General features: G+C 31.6%; 1 protein-coding gene and 1 long non-coding RNA gene across 4 annotated transcripts in view; one reads left to right on the forward strand and one right to left on the reverse strand.

Annotated features, from left to right (window-relative positions):
- Positions 1-249: 249 nt before the first annotated feature.
- LOC116105319 lies at positions 250-16,261 on the forward strand. Of its 3 annotated transcripts, none has more exons than XR_004124068.1 (6): positions 250-559; positions 3,023-3,330; positions 3,840-3,899; positions 3,991-4,206; positions 13,805-15,753; positions 15,854-16,261. It is a non-coding gene; the product is annotated as an uncharacterized LOC116105319 (long non-coding RNA). The 3 variants fall into 3 exon arrangements; XR_004124067.1 differs by having other exon boundaries at positions 3,023-3,308; positions 3,991-5,529; XR_004124066.1 differs by having other exon boundaries at positions 3,023-3,308.
- The window catches only part of LOC116105317 (TMV resistance protein N-like), a 36,952-nt gene continuing 26,087 nt past the window's right edge, over positions 6,571-17,435 (reverse strand). The window contains exons 3-6 of the mRNA XM_031391752.1: positions 8,447-8,800; positions 8,162-8,372; positions 7,698-8,056; positions 6,571-7,179 (exon numbers count right to left, since the gene is read on the reverse strand). Coding sequence (XP_031247612.1) covers positions 6,622-7,179; positions 7,698-8,056; positions 8,162-8,372; positions 8,447-8,800 — 1,482 coding nt within the window. The 3' untranslated portion in view covers positions 6,571-6,621. The remainder of the gene's footprint in view (positions 7,180-7,697; positions 8,057-8,161; positions 8,373-8,446; positions 8,801-17,435) is intronic.

The following is a 17,435-nucleotide window of genomic DNA, read 5'->3' on the forward strand; positions in this document are numbered from 1 at the left end:
TAAAGAGTGAACCAAATTGGTCATACGTATTTGGTTAAAGTACTTATAATTGACTGATAAATAATTGACGTGTTTGGTAAAATGTGATTTATAAATATATTTTATTATTAAAATGACTAAAAATGATACTATATTATTTTATCAAAAAATAAATTATATGATCTCTTGTAATCGTTTTTCAAAAATAAAAAAATCTTAATAAGATCCACATATCTTTGTCTTTTTTCATTCACAGCCTTGATATTTTTAATTTCTCTTATCATTTTCTACCAAACAAAATCTCCACTCTCTCTTCCTCTTCCCTCCAATAATTAGACTTTATTTTCTCTCTATTCCCTCATCTCTTTCTTTGTAAATCATGACTCTTCCGTTATACGTTGCGGCATCGTTTTCTCCTTCTCCAAAATTCTCCAAATTTCCGCCGCCGTCGTCCTTGTCGTCGTGGTGTTTCCGAGTAGTGTGTCTGGGCGGATCCCACGCGCCGTACGCCGCGAGTGTGCTGAAGTTGGCGTTGCACGACGCTTTGGACGCTGCTGGAATCGATACAACCTATGCCTGAGTAATCATTCTCATTTCTTATTTTTTTTTTCAATTAATTTTGATTCTATTATTGATTTATGTTCATCCCCTACTGGTGATTTTTATAATTTAAGTGATTTCCCTATCTGGGTTTGTTGGTTTTTGGAGTTTTTCATTATGGATCTTGTTATATATATCATATTAATGTATCTGTTTTTTCATGAATTTGGATGCTTTTGTTGAGTGGTATTGAACTATTGATTGATCTTTTTTCGTATGTGTGTGTAATTTAAGTGGGTTTGTGGGGGTCTCATTTATATTTACCGTGTATCGTGTCTGTTTTTCACGAATTTTGATTCTTTTATTGAGTCACATTAATTTTTTTACTGTGATTTTGTGTAATTTTGGTGATTTTTTTATCTGGGTTTGTTGGTTTTTGGCGTTTTAAATTATGGGTCCTGTCATATATAATATTAGCATTTCTGTTATTTCTTGAATTTTGATGCCTTTGTTGAGTCAGATTGATGCTATTCATCTGAATTTCTTCACTTTAAGTCATTTTGCACTCTGGGTTTGTTGATTTTTGGTGTTTTGCATTGTTGGTCTTGTTATATTTATAATATCAGTATGTTTGTCGCATGTTTGTTTCTCTTAGGTTTTGAGCCATAGTGATGTTTTTTATGTGATTTTGCTATCTGGGTTTGTTTATTTTTCGTGTTTTATATTGCGGATCTTCATTGCAAAGTCATATTTATAACACTAAAATGTATGTTTTTCATGGATTTTTTATGCTTTTATTGAGTCAGATTAATGTTTATATTGTGCTTTTGCTATTCGGGTTTGTTGATTTTCGGTGCTTTACATTGTTGCTCCTGTTATATTTATAACCTTAGCATGTCTGCTTTTAAGGCACTTTGGTCCTCTTAATGAGCCAGATTGATACTCTCCATATGATTCTATGTAATCTAAGCGACTTTTTCCATCTAGGTTTGTTGATTTTTGGTCTTTTAGATTGTCGGTCTTGTGTATTTCTTTGGTGATATCATAGTGAAGTCGTGTTTATAGTATTAAAATGTCTGTTTATCATGAAGTTTGATGCTTTTCTTTTAGTCAGATTAATTTTAATCTTCTTATTTTGCAAAGTTTAAAAGCTTTTGTTATTTGGGTTTGTTGATTTTTCATGCATTATGTTGTTGGTCTTGTTTTGTATTTCAGTGGATGATAATATTGAAGCAACATCATATTTATAGTATTTAGTCTCAAATTAATAACAAAATAAGAATTGTAATGCCGGATCATTTTATTAATAAATAATTCATAACCCATAGACCATAACTGTTACTGTTTTCACATTGTCTGGGGCCTGGATCTTATTAAGCCAGTGTCAGAGTGGTCTTGTACTTCTGTAATTTCTAGTTTCCATATTATATTGCAGTATTTAAATCTGATCCTTGAAAAATGATAAGTGTCCCTATCGTTTCACAATTTCTACTTCTGGATTGGAATTGATTTGGAATCCTTATCAATAGAACCTTGGATATAAGCAAATTTGAATCTTATCTCTTTCACATGATCTTTTGTATTTAAGGGTTCTGGTTTCTGTGTCATTACAGAACTTTCATTATTGAATTTGGTTTATCTGTGGAAGTCTAGAATATCGGTTTATAAGTGCTTTTATGGTAAGAATTATGCATGAAAATGACATTCCTATATAAAAAAAGAGGCGAATCTTTAGAAGTTAAAATCTTTAGAAGTTAATTTTTTTTTTTAATTATTATTATTATTATTTTTTATATTTAAGTCATTTTAACTTTATTTTTAAGATTATTAAAAATTTTTATATAAGGTATTCTACTATTGTATGTTTAAAATATATTGTTCTCATTTTCACCAAAAAAAAAATAATAATAATAATAATTAAAAAAAAAAAAAACAACTCTGAATGCATTTCATTGTTTTCATTTTTTGAATTCATTTTGTCAAAACATTTTCTTAAAGCAATACCAACTGGCTCCTTATTTTTCCTGAATAAATTTTGGCAAAAGGAAATAAATGTGTTTTGGAGGACTGACAAGGACATTCCAATGAGACAATTAACTATAATCTGGTGAATCTTAATGACTGGTGTTAATGAAGGGTTTAAACCTAATTTACCCAGAAGGACTTGTTCATTGACTTAAGTATCATTTATCTACTACTAGGTTAATGGCTTGTTAATTAGTTTTCTTAGTGAACCGAGAAATATTACTGTTTGCTGAAATTGATGTGCATCATATCACCCACAAGGATGAAAGAAATAAAAACAAAAAAGTAAATATTTGTTATATTTTTGCACCAGGTGATTTGTGTTTTGCCATTGTTTTGACCAGAAAAACATGTTTGTGCTTTCTGATTATATCAGTGGGATGAGTAAATTGAATAATATGTTAACTACTTTACATCTCTTTATTCCATATGAAAGTTAAATTCTTTAATTTCAAATTTTTTTTTTATGTTTAAACAGGAGGCTAGGGAGGGTTTTTATTCTCAGATCAATAAATTATCCAATATTGAAAAGGAAACCAGTATTAGCATTTATAGATGTGTTGATTTGGGGAAAACAGCTCCTCATATAGCAGCAGAGGATGACTCCCTGATATCACATTCATCAGTTCCTCTCCCTGTGAATGCTTTCATCGACCGATTGGATGATCTTTCCGTGGGATATTGCCCTCATTATAACTCATCTTTGAAGTCATCATGAGAAATTTTTTTTGGATAGTATAGAGAGATATTTGTTTGATAAAAAGGTTGGAAGACATATTTACAGTGGTAAATTTAGTATTCTTGCTAATGTTTTCTAAGCTAATGTTTTCGTTTTACTCAAATAAAAGGAAATGCAGTGAAGGGGAGTACATTTTTGTATTTTTATGACCCTTAGAAGTTTATATAGTGTAAGTGGTCAGCAGGTTAGCATTATCATCCGTGTTTGTATAGTTCCAGATTCCCCTCTGCTGGGAGTCGTTTTGTAGTCTTGTGGAATCTGATCCAGTTTTTTAATTTCTATCGATATACATCTAATCAGCTTCCTATCGGAAAAAATGAATAAAATAAATTTGCAAACATGAGGAATGACATGAGCAGACTGCAGAACCTATGGAACTAGAATGTCCTAAAAAGTGTGTCAACTGCTATGTACTGAATGATGTAAACAGTTCTTCATAGTCTTCATGTGCTTCTGTTTTCTTTTATATCAAATCCAAAATGTGTTTAATAAAACTGTGTAGTGTATCTTCTGGCATTGAAGCTTTCTTATACCTGATTTGATGATTTCATGTTAGGGTTTTCAGAGAACTAGTGTGAGGAATCAAATAGATCCAAGAGCACTATATCTTCACTCAGTATGGAATTCTTCCTTCTCTCAACAATTCTATATTCCTCATTGGAGAAAACATTATCATAAGGGATTTTTTCTGTTATTTATCTTAACAGCATGAGCAGGTTTTGACACATCGCTCTGGCTCCGCTGTTGTGCTATTGCTTATATACTCAGAAATCCTGAAAATGCTTTGCTTAACATCATGAGTAGATTTTGACGTGGAGATAGCATTCCCTCTTGACCATGGTCTTCCTAGGGGATATCAGAAGCAGAAGAGCAGGGAATCTGATCAGTCATGCATCATGACTGTGCAAATATTGTTGGAGGAGGTACTTTTATATACTTGCTCACATTTGTATTATTTTTCTTTCCTGTATTTAGCAAACCTCAAGTCTGTTAAGCTAAGATACTAGATATATGTTATTCGGTGTTTTTGTTTTTAAAAAAAAAAAAAATGCATTCGAAAATAAAAATAAGAAGTTTGATTTTGTGTTCTCAGAATTTGAAATTGTGTAAATAAAAACAGTAAAAAATTTATTTTTTGAATACAGTATCTGAAAATAAAAACAGTAAAAATGTGTTCGCTATCATTTTCTTATGATAAATATAAAATTTAGAGAATGAAAGGACGGAAAACATCTTTTTTAAGTTTTGTGTTTTCAATTCTTAAATAAAGATTGAATTCTCCATTTTTCATATTTTCTTTTCACAAAGGGTAAATGGTAAGTGAACAAATATCTGTGTCATGATAATTATTTTCTGGAACTAATCAGCAAATCAATTGTGGACTTATTTGTGTTGGAAGATAAAGGGTTGTATTTTCTCTCCCACTTTCAGTTTGTTGCATTGCTAGATTTATTAGGTAGACCAATATGGTACTAAGGAACTAAAGTAAATAATTTGCAATTAGCATATGACCAATTGCATTTGGGAAATTAAGGAAAGAAGACCGAAGATCCATTTTGGTACTTGGATGTGTGCACTCTACCCGTGGAAATGTTAGAAATGATTTCTATTATGTTTTGTCATATATGAGTTAGTTGACTTTGGGAATGATTATTGATTTTTGTGTTTCCTTCTTTTTTTATTCCCATAGTTGGATCATCATACTTAGATCAGGAGTATTTCCCTGTGAGATTCAATCGAAGAAAAAATGCAATATGGTGCTGTTTTGGATCAATGTTTATGTAATAGTTTTTTTTATTCATAATTGTCAGTTAACTAATTTGATAATGCATATATTCTAATTTCTCAGAAAGACGGCATGTTAAATGTTCACAAGATTCATGAAATTCATATGCATTTATGAGACTGTAGTACGTAATTCAACTTTAATGCGTTTGAATTGAAGTTAAGCTTAGAGATTCATTTATATTTTGCAACATTAATAATATATGGTATATGCAGGGTTTATTTAATAAAAAAAATAGAATAGAAAAAGAACATCATTGAGGGACATATTGAAGGCTAGCATTAGATATACGAAGAGATTCAAATTAAAGTTTTCCCCGGAAATATGCATTTTGAGAAAGCATAGAAATGTGATTTCGTGTGAGTTTAGTATATCATTCCTGACATGATTTCTTCCGGAGTTTATTCTTAAGGACAGCACATGCTGCTAACTGCATTGATCAATTAAACAGTGAAGACAGGTAGTTGAACTATATTGCAAACTAACCTGTGATTATATGAAAACTCTTTGTAGTTTTTATAATCTCTACTGAGATTTCTTTCCCACACCCCCCCTCTCCTCTCCCTCCCCCTCNCTTAGCATGTAATTTCATGGCATTTTCCAGTTCGGCTTTGGGCACATTCCCTTCCAGTTTGGAACAATTGGCAAGGTTGATCTTTGCTCTCCTTAACAAAGGAACATGTAATGCCTCTAATGATGAGCAATTCTGTGCATTCAATATGGAAAGACCTGGAAGCTCTGGCCTCTGGCAAGGATCGAAGCCTCTAGCAATAGTTTACATCCAACTCAACCAAATTTGAAAGTTTTCTGATGCTTGGTGATATGAACTCAATATTGTTTCCACTAAGATATAATTTTCTTAGAATGGATGATGGGCTGAGATTGTCCAATGACTTAATGATTTGGCAATTAGAAAGATCTGTAAACTCAAGAGAGTTCAAACCTGATAAAAGAAGCAATACTAATTAGAAAGGTATATTCAAATGTATTCAGCACAATGACAGTATTATTAGATTTGAGTATGGTCAACTTACAACTAGTGCTAGGAAGACTCTCAAGGCCTTTGCAACCTCGACGACGATTGATTATAGCAAGCCTCTTGAGATATTTTTTAGATGAAAAAACCTCAATCAAACTTGTACAACCTTCTAGAATCAAACTCTGAACATTTGGGATCATTGAGAGGTCTTGGATTCTGGTTAGGAGCTTTGAGTTGCTGAGATTAATGTGTTTCAATTTATCATATTGCTACAAGAAAAAAAAAATTAATCGTATTATAATTTAAAAAAAAAAAAAAAAGAATATTCAAGGTATATATGTACCTGGACAAAATTCAAAATTTTAATCTTGCTACATGGCATGACAAGTGAAACAAGATTCTCTACATCTTATATTTTGTATTCAGTGTTTTGAGCTGAAATGCCCTCCATGTTCGTAGAAATATAACTTAAACCCAAATTTAATTCAAATTCCAAATTTCTCCATTGAAATCAAAATTAGCATGATTACAATATCTGACATTAGACTGTAGCTCCTATATTTATACTCTGTTCTAACCTATTGAACAACAGAATTCCCATTGCCCAGATGTTTCCCTTCCTCGGTTCCTCCTCTTCTTTGGTGCTGAAACTAACGTGGATTCTTCCTCCTCAGCTTTTTCATACAATACATTAACCCCACACCTTTTCACCTCGAAGTGATTATTACTTGGAAAATCCACAACAACGGAGCCGTTCCCTTGTTCATTCCACCCACGTTCAAATCCCCTACCGGAGTAAGTCGTCATCATGAATACATGATCACATGTTAGAAAGGCATGTACAGGTTCATGATCCGCATAGCGAGGCGGTTGCACCTGCATCATCTTACCATGTTTGTCTTCGAACGAGATTTGACAAAAAAGGGGAAATTCGTTACCAAAAAGATAAGATTGTCGAGATTTTACAACAATGCACAATTGAAAGCATATCTCTTTATAGTTCATAAGATCTGGTAGTAGCTTGAGTGTTATGGAAGATCCCATATTTTGAAAGCTATACCAATTTGGAATTTCATTTCCAGGGAAACAGCCAAGATTTAATGGTCCTGTTCGTTCTAAAGGCTGCTGCCTCTGCACCAAGAAAGTCACTACTTTTTAAGAGAAGTAGGGCAACAATTAAATTATATAATACCCAAAATAAGAAAGAAAATTATTCCTCAACCTAAAACTACTTTAAAAATAAAGTTAATTTTTAAGCATAAATTTATACCTTCGGCTATTTATAGAGGGTGAAAATATTATTGGACTCACTAAACTATTCTTCTAAGTACAAATCTGCAAATTGTTAAATGTTTTTTAATAACTGAAGTTTTTCCTGAAACATTATTACTTTTTTTGAAAATAACATCTAACCACAATAGAAAATTAAAAGATCAATGCTTACCAAAAATAAAAAAAGAAAAAGGAGTTGAGATAGCAAATAATTGTAGTATTTTTTTTTTTTTTCACTTAGGATTTTTTCTCTAATCCAAAAATAATAAATATCAAATAGAATTTTGAATAGCACATTAAAATTACTTGTTAAATAATTTTAATTGTAGATTTAAAAATATATATTAAATGTAAAGGAGAGAGAAAGATCTATAGACCTCAACATATAATTTCAGAGCATTTTCCACGTTGGCTTTGAGCACATTCCTATCCAGTTTGGGACAATTAGCAAGGTTGATGATTGCACTCCTTAACAAAGGAATATGTAATGCCTCTAATGATGTGCAATTAGTTGTCAGCAACCTACAAAGACCTGGAAGCTCTGGCAAGGATCGAAGCCTCTGGCAATTCCTTACGTCCAAAACAACCAAATTTGAAAGCTCTTCGATGCCTAGTATTGACTCAAATTTTTTTCCGACCAGATATAATGCTCTTAGAAAGGATAATGGGGTGAGATTGTCCAATGACTTAGTCATTTGACAACCAGATAGATTTAGAGACTCAAGAGAGCTCAAAGCTGATAAAAAAAAAAAAAAAAAAAAAGCAATACAAATTAGAAAGGTCTATTCAAATGTATTCAGCATAATGGCAGTATCATTAGATTTGAGTATGGTCAACTTACAACTGGTGCTAGGAAAACTCTTAAGGCTTTTGCAACCTCGAAGATTGATTATAGCAAGCTTCTTGAGATATTTTTTAGATGAAAAAACCTTTATCAAACTTGTACAACCTTCTAGAATCAAACTCTGAACATTTGGGATCATTGAGAGGTCTTGGATTCTGGTTAGGAGCTTTGAGTTGCTGAGATTAATGTGTTTCAATTTATCATATTGCTACAAGAAAAAAAAAATTAATCGTATTATAATTTAAAAAAAAAAAAAAAAGAATATTCAAGGTATATATGTACCTGGACAAAATTCAAAATTTTAATCTTGCTACATGGCATGACAAGTGAAACAAGATTCTCTACATCAAAAGTTGATGGCAATGATGGCAACGGATATCCATACCAACAGAAGTACCTTAGTGCAAAAAGAACAAATTCAAGATCTTCAGAAGGATGAACCTTATTATCAGTCTGCCCTTCTTTGCATATGTAGCCACCTTTACAGTGTGAGTTGTAAAAGTTGCATGAGCAACCAATATCGCAATAAAAATCCAAGAATCTGAGGTTATGCATGTTTGAGAAAGCGTGGGGATGTAACTTGAAAGGTTTTGCTTTTGACATTTCCAAACGAATGCATTCAATTTCTCCAGTCCCCTAGTGATCAAGAAGTGAAAGTAAGTTAGCATCCCATGTGTAATAAGTCTCAATTACTTTTCTTTTCTCAACTTTCTTATGTTAATATTTAAATATAGACTACATCAATCAAACCTTATCCCTTTCCCAGTGAGCAATTGGATAAAAGTGTACATACATGCAAGAACAACACATAAAGCATATTAACAAATAATAATAACAAATAAAAAAACTAAGTGAACAAATATGTGTATGAAAAGTTAATGAGGTGATCTCTCAACATGTTTTTTTTTGGGTAAGTATCTCTCACCATGTTTGTCTTCAATACACGATAGATATCTTCACAACGCCATAACCTACTGCGCTTGTTAACATCTTTTGATTCTTTAGAGACAATATTCCTCCCCATTTCTTGTAATAAATCATGCATTATTATCTTGCCACTTTCTGATAGAGTTATGAGAGATTTATCAATGAGAACACTTACTCCTATCTTTGTAGCAAACCCATTGTCATTTAGGATTTTCTTCACAAAATTCTCATAATCCCCATTAAAGACACATGCAATATCTAGAAATATTTTTTGTTCTTCATCATCTAGTCCATCGTAACTTATTTTCAGCACATCTTGGATCTTTGGATTCAGAATTCTTTCAAGCTTTTTCAATGCACTTTTCCATTCTGAATCTGTCTTGCCAAATAGCATGTCACCAAAAATTTTAAGAGCTAATGGAATGCCTTTAGCAAATGTACGTGCCCATTGAGATAGGTCCTTGTAACCTGCAGTGGGTTGATTTTGTTTGAAGGCATGTCGGCAGAAAAGTTCAACAGCCTCATCAGTTGATAACTCCTTAACCTTGTATATGTTATCATGATTCACTCCACAAGTTTTAAGCACTTGTTTATCTCTTGATGTTATGATGATACGACTTCCAGAACCAAAACAATCACCAGTAAACTTTTCTATTTGCTCAAAACATGTTACATCATCAAAACAAATAAGAATCTTCATACTGCAAAGTCTCCTTTTTGTGAAGATGAAATCTAAATTGGCATCTTTATCATCTAATATTGCAAAAAGAACTTTCTGACTCAAATCAGTTAATTCACTTTTTTCACATTCTTTTCGGACATTATCTTGGAAGTGTGCCTTTTCAAATTGACTTGAGATTCTGTTGAATATTGCACGAGCAAGAGTTGTCTTGCCTATTCCACCCATTCCCCAAATCCCAACACTTCTTGAAACATCTTTTAACCCAAGACATAATAGCGATTCAACTTCCTCTATTTTTGATTCTACTCCAATGAGGTTCTCGTTGTCACTTGGGGACATTTGGTTCAGTTTATTCAAAATATAGCTGACAATTTCCTCTACCAATGTAGAGTCAGGCCTAGCAAGATATAAAACAGTTTATTCATAAGTTTAATTAAATCAAAGGAGAAACAATAATGCACTTTAATTACAATATCTATGCTAACAAAGTTTTCGTAATTAAGTGATTATTAAAATATAAAACGTCATTTTGACTTTGAAATGGAGTATCTCAAAGAAATTAGGTTCTTTAGTCTATTAGTAGATGTCATAGCTCTTTCAAAATTCATAATTCTTATGGTTTTGTTTTTTTTTTTTAACCAGTGTCCAACCCATTTACCACATACCTCCACTAACTTCTTAAAGGAGACTACCTACATTTTGTTCTTTAAACCTTGCTATGTGCTATTTCATTGGGCTTCTATCCAATACAAAATGGTTTAACCTTATTAATGTAATGGATATGAATAGGTATTCTTATGAATTTTAATATTAGTGTAAGCAATGTACATTTCAAGTATATCAAAAGTATTGTTTTTGCAAAATGTAACATTATAGTAGGAATAGCCCCACATACTTAGTATCTAGCAATCTTATAATTGTAAAAACCTTAATTTGGGATGGGGCAAATCCTACAAAACTTCTAGCCTTTTTTTTTTTTTTTTAATTTCTTATTTCTTATTGAAATAATGTTGTAGCTGTATAATGTTATCAACTAAGCGATCACATCATTTAAAGCACAAACAAAGTTTAATATTTTAAAAAATAAAATAAAAAGTTGATAGAGGATTGCTTAATTACAAGAAATGACTTTTCAACTTCTTTTGATGAGACAAAAATTTTATAACAAAACTCTTTCATTTTCTTCCGGGAAGCTATTAGATATTATTACAGATAATGAGTTTTTTTTTTTTTTTAAAGTATCACTATTCATCCTCAAATTTTATATCCCAATGAAGTCCATTATATGTGGTATTGCCAAATCTTCAATACTCATTTTTTTTTTTTTTTTTTTTGTTTACGTCGTCAATGCACACATATTTTTCACTTGATTTTTTTCTAATCCAAAAATAATTAAATATCACATTAAAATAACTTTAAAAAGATAATTAAATGGAGAAGAAGTTTTGCAATATGATATATCAAGTTATAGCATACAAATTATATGTTTTTATTGTTTCACTAAAATTTTATGTTATATTTCCTTCGAGTATTGGTAGCTTTTAACGCTATATATTTTTTGTGTTATCATATTGTATTTGTATTATGTTTTGAGATTATTTTTAAGGATTTGTAAGCTTTAATTTTTTTTTTTTTCTGATTTTTCAATTTAGTTATATACAATTTTATTTTAGCATAAGATGGTGGGGGTATATAGTACAGTGCGGAAATAAAGTTTATATCTTTAAATATCATATTAAAAAAAGAGACTACCATGGAATTTTTTTCTTTACCTGTTCTATTTCATTGGGCTTTATATCCGATACAAATGGGTTAAACCTTATTACTATAAATGGATATGAAATAGGTATTCTTATGAATGGTTTAATATTTTGTAAAGTAATATACATTTCAGTATATATCGAAAGTATTGTTTGCAAATATTTAACATTATAGTAGGAATAACGCCACACATACTTAGTATGTAGAATCTTATAATATGTAAAAACCATTAATTTGGGGATGGGGCAAATCATACCAACTTCTAGCTCTTTTTTTTTTTTTTCCTTAATTCTTATTAGAAATACATGTTGTAGCTGGTATAATGTTATCAAATACCACAATCATTGAAAACACACATAAAAGTTTAATATTTTAAAAAATAAAATCAAAAGGTTGATAGAGGATTGCAGTAATTACAAGATAATGACTTTCATCCTCTTTTGATGAGAAAAAAATTATAACAAAACTCTTTCATTTCTTTCCAGGAAGTTTTGGATGGCTATTTGTATTGATAGAGGAAAGATTGCATTTTATAATTAATATATTGAATAGTATATTATATATTCAGTGTTTTGAGCTGAAATGCCCTCCATGTTCGTAAAATATAACTTAAAACCCACTAAAATCAAAATTAGCGTGATTACATGATCTGACTAGACTGTAGCTCCTATATTTATACTCTGTTCAAACCTATTGAAATCAGAATTTCCATTGCTCAATTTTTTCAGATCCTTTAAGAATTTAAATATTAATGCACCTAACATAGACAAAATAGTGTTACAAACAACTTGATAAAAAAAATAATTAATGGAAAAAAAAAAACAAACCAAAAGCATGATATTTTATCATGAAATTGCAATTATTAGGTTCCAAACTGGAATCCTACTCTACGTACTCTGTATACAACAAAAGCATGATATTTTATAACAAGATTATTGTTATATTTTTCAATTTCTTGGACCTGCTTTTCCCTCTTTCCTTCCTCCTCTCTTTGGTGCTGAAACTACGTGGATTCTTCCTCCTCAGCTTTTTCATACATACATTAACCCCACACTTTTCACCTCCAGGATTATTACGAAGAAATCCACAACACGGAGCCATTCCCTTTTCATTTCCACCCACTCAAATCCCCTACGGAAGTAGTCTCATGAATACATGATCACATGTTAAAAAGGCATGACAGGTTCATGATCCGCATAGCGAGCGTTGAAACACTGCTCATCTTACCATGTTTGTCTTCGAACGAGATTTGACAAAAAGGGGAAATTCGTTACCAACAAGATAAGATTGTCGAGATTTTACAACAATGCACAATTGAAAGCATACTCTTTATAGTTCATAGACTGGTAGTAGCTTGAGTGTTATGGAAGATCCCATATTTTGAAAGCTATACCATTTGGATTTCATTTCCAGGGAAACAGCCAAGATTTAATGGTCCTGTTCGTTCTAAGGCTGCTGCCTCTGCACCAAGAAAGTCACTACTTTTTAAGAGAAGTAGGGCAACAATTAAATTATATAATACCCAAATAAGAAAGAAATATTCCTCAACCTAAAACTACCTTAAAATAAAGTTATTTTTAAGCATAAATTTATACCTTCGGCTATTTATAAGGGTAAAATATTATTGGACTCACTAACTCTTCTTCTAAGTACAATCTGCAAATTGTTAAATGTTTTTAATAACTGAAGTTTTTCCTGAAACATTATTACTTTTTTTCAAATAACATCTAACCACAATAGAAAATTAAAAGATCAATGCTTACCAAAAAAAAAAGAAAAGGAGTTGAGAAGCAAATATTTGTAGTATTTTTTTTTTTTTTTTCACTTAGATTTTTTCTCTAATCCAAAATAATAAATATCAAATAGAATTTTGAATAGCACATAAAATTACTTGTTAAATAATTTTAATTGTAGATTTAAAAATATATATTAAATGTAAGGAGAGAGAAAGATCTATAGACCTCACATATAATTTCAGAGCATTTTCCACGTTGGCTTTGAGCACATTCCTATCCATTTGGACAATTAGCAAGGTTGATGATTGCACTCCTTAACAAGGAATATGTAATCTTTATTCTTAAGGGCAGCACATGCTGCTAACTGTATTGAACAATTAGACAGTGAAGACAGGTAGTTGAGCTATATTGCAAACTAACCTGTGATTATATGAAAACTTTTTGTAGTTTTTATAATCTCAACTGAGATTTCTTTCTCCTCCCCTCCCCCCCTTGGGCTCTATTTATTCTGATTTCATTATTTTTCTACTGCAGTGGCTTGCAGCTTGCATCAGCGAAGGCTGCTAAACACAGGTTAGAGCGTGGTGTTTGGACCAGTGTACGCTCTGGGGATATGAGATGTGCATTAGCTGGTATGTAATTGTAAGATAATTGATGTGTTTAGCATATTCTTTTTTGTACTTATGCAAGAATGCGAGATAAAAAAACAAGATACATTTGGCATGCTGTTGTTGGCATGTTTTCATCTAAAGCCATAGAGATTGAAGTAAAAAAAATATAAAAAATTATCAAAATGTCAAAAGTTAGTTAAAAAAAAAAAGGTCTTAAATATCCCATCTTTGTCTTCACAACAACGAAATCTTCATCTTCCCCACAAACAAAACCAAACCCTCACTTTTCCGTCAAAATCTAAACAGTACAAACAATTCACCAAAATTGAATCAATCCAATTGTCATAAAAAACACAAATATCACAACTATAACCACAAACAATCATTGATTTCGTTTTTTTAATTTTTTATTATTATTATCTGAGTTGTGTTAAGGGTAAATGGATAAATTTGGAGGTGGATTGGGTTCGGTGGCGGAGCACGCTTGCAGGGCTGTTGAGCCTAGCCTTTCAGCTGCTGTTAGTGGCAGTTTGCGGCCTTGCAACTGCTGCCATGGCAACGCGCCTAGCAGTGACTGCTAAGGTGGCTTCGTGGCCTTGCTGGCGATGCCAGGTCGTGGCTTTGCGGCCTTGGATAGTAGCATCCATGGCCGTGTGGAGGCTGTCATTGGAATTAACTTGAATGTGAGGATATGAGTTTTTAAGTCGGGTTTGTTGATGTTAATAGATTTTAGGTGTTTTAAGTTTTTTTGACTTGATTGGAGTTTTTAGGGCCAGGGATTTGGATTACATTGAGGGTGTGGAAATTTCAGAGTGGAATTATTTAATTTGATTTTGATTTTAGGTTCAAAGTGAGGACCAGTTGACTTTCTTTTTTTATGGTTTTATTTTAGAATTAGGGGTAAGTAAGGAATTTCACTATTAAGTGTGTCAGATGACAGATATCATCAACTCTAACAAATGATAGGTGGTCAGGGCTATTTCCAATACCAGAGTTTATTAGAGTTAGGGCATACCTCAGGGGGTTTAAAGTAAGTTTCTCTTGGAAATATATATAATAATTTAGGGAGATGGTTGATTGAGAATAATAATACTAGACGTATAAAGAAATCTTACAAATATTTCTATATAAAGTGGTGTGGCACCTCTATTCATTTTTTGTCACATGACTTTGTATATAAATATTTTTAAGATTTCTTTATAGTGTAGAGTTATTTGAGTTAGGGCATACCTCAGGTTTAAATAATTCCTCTTTAGAATATATGTATATAGTCTTTAGTCTTGACACTAAGTAAGTGAACTTCACTAACAGAACTTGAGAATTTTGCTTCAAAGAGTCCAAATTTCACCAAGAAAAAGACGTGAAAACTTGGTGAAAAAGGACATGGCATTTATGAGCCACCATCTTTAGTCTTTACACCTTAAAATATAGAAGACTATGTAATCTATATTATTAGATAATTGTATTTAAATTAATTGTATTGATAGAGGAAGGAATTACGATTGCATTTTATAATTAATAAATATTGAGTAGTTATATAAGTATATTATATATTCAGTGTTTTGACCTGAAATGCCCTCCATGATCTAGTCACTAGATCATGTATACATGATAAGTGTGTTCTTCCACAAAAAAGAAGATGAACATAAGTGGAATGAACTAGGGAATGCCTCCGTTGTTTTGGATTTTTGTTGTGATTATTTAAGTGAAGGTAAAAAATGCTGCGAGGTGAAAAAATGCGGGGTTAATTTAGATTCTAGTGAGAGGTAGCGATGGCCAATTACAGGGTTCGGACTGAAACTGTAGAAACCCCAACTCGAGTCATGCCTCATCTTACCATGCTCGTCTTTGATCGTGAACCCACAAATAAAGGTAAATTCTCTGCTATCAACAGACTATTGATTTATAGTTCATAAGACTATTGAGTGTTATAGAAGATCCCATATTTACCAATTTGGAATTTCATTTCCAGGGAAGCAGCCAAGCCAGAATGGTTCTAAATGCTTCCGCCTCTGCACCAAGAAAGTCGCTACTTTTAAAAGAGAAGTAGGGCAACAATTAAATTATATAATACCCAAAATAAGAAAGAAAATTATTCCTCAACCTAAAACTACCTTAAAGTTAATAATGGAGTATCTCAAGAATTAAATTAGTGAAATTTATGGGGTGCAATAAAAAAAGTCATTTTAGAACTTTGAAATGGAGTATCTCAAGAAATTAGGTTTCTTTAGTCTATTAGTAGATGTCAATAGCTCTTTCAAAATTCATAATTCTTAATGGATTTTGTTTTTTTTTTTAACCAAGTTGTCCAACCCAATTTACACATACCTCCACTAATTCTTAAAGGAGACTACCATGCATTTTGTTCTTTAACCTGTGCTATGTGCTATTTCATTGGGCTTTCTATCCAATACAAAATGGTTTAACCATTATTAATATAAATGGATATGAAATAGGTAATTCTTATGAATGTGTTAATATATTTGTAAAGCAANTAATAAATATTGAGTAGTTATATAAGTATATTATATATTCAGTGTTTTGACCTGAAATGCCCTCCATGATCTAGTCACTGGATCATGTATACATGATAAGTGTGTTCTTCAACAAAAAAGAAGATGAACATAAGTGGAATGAACTAGGGAATGCCTCCGTTGTTTTGGATTTTTGTTGTGATTATTTAAGTGAAGGTAAAAAATGCTGTGAGGTGAAAAAATGCGGGGTTAATTTAGATTCCAGTGAGAGGTAGCGATGGCCAATTACAGGGTTCGGACTGAAACTGTAGAAACCCCAACTCGAGTCATGCCTCATCTAACCATGCTCGTCTTTGATCGTGAACACACAAATAAAGGTAAATTCTCTGCTATCAACAGACTATTGATTTATAGTTCATAAGACTATTGAGTGTTATAGAAGATCCCATATTTACCAATTTGGAATTTCATTTCCAGGGAAGCAGCCAAGCCAGAATGGTTCTAAATGCTTCCGCCTCTGCACCAAGAAAGTCGCTACTTTTAAAAGAGAAGTAGGGCAACAATTAAATTATATAATACCCAAAATAAGAAAGAAAATTATTCCTCAACCTAAAACTACCTTAAAGTTAATAATGGAGTATCTCAAGAATTAAATTAGTGAAATTTATGGGGTGCAATAAAAAAAGTCATTTTAGAACTTTGAAATGGAGTATCTCAAGAAATTAGGTTTCTTTAGTCTATTAGTAGATGTCAATAGCTCTTTCAAAATTCATAATTCTTAATGGATTTTGTTTTTTTTTTTAACCAAGTTGTCCAACCCAATTTACACATACCTCCACTAATTCTTAAAGGAGACTACCATGCATTTTGTTCTTTAACCTGTGCTATGTGCTATTTCATTGGGCTTTCTATCCAATACAAAATGGTTTAACCATTATTAATATAAATGGATATGAAATAGGTAATTCTTATGAATGTGTTAATATATTTGTAAAGCAATATACATTTCAAGTATATATCAAAAGTATTGTTTTGCAAATAATGTAACATTATAGTAGGAATAACGCCACACATACTTAG

The sequence above is a fragment of the Pistacia vera genome, unplaced genomic scaffold (genome assembly GCF_008641045.1).
Source record: "Pistacia vera cultivar Batoury unplaced genomic scaffold, PisVer_v2 Contig497, whole genome shotgun sequence".
Taxonomy (NCBI): Eukaryota; Viridiplantae; Streptophyta; class Magnoliopsida; order Sapindales; family Anacardiaceae; genus Pistacia; species Pistacia vera.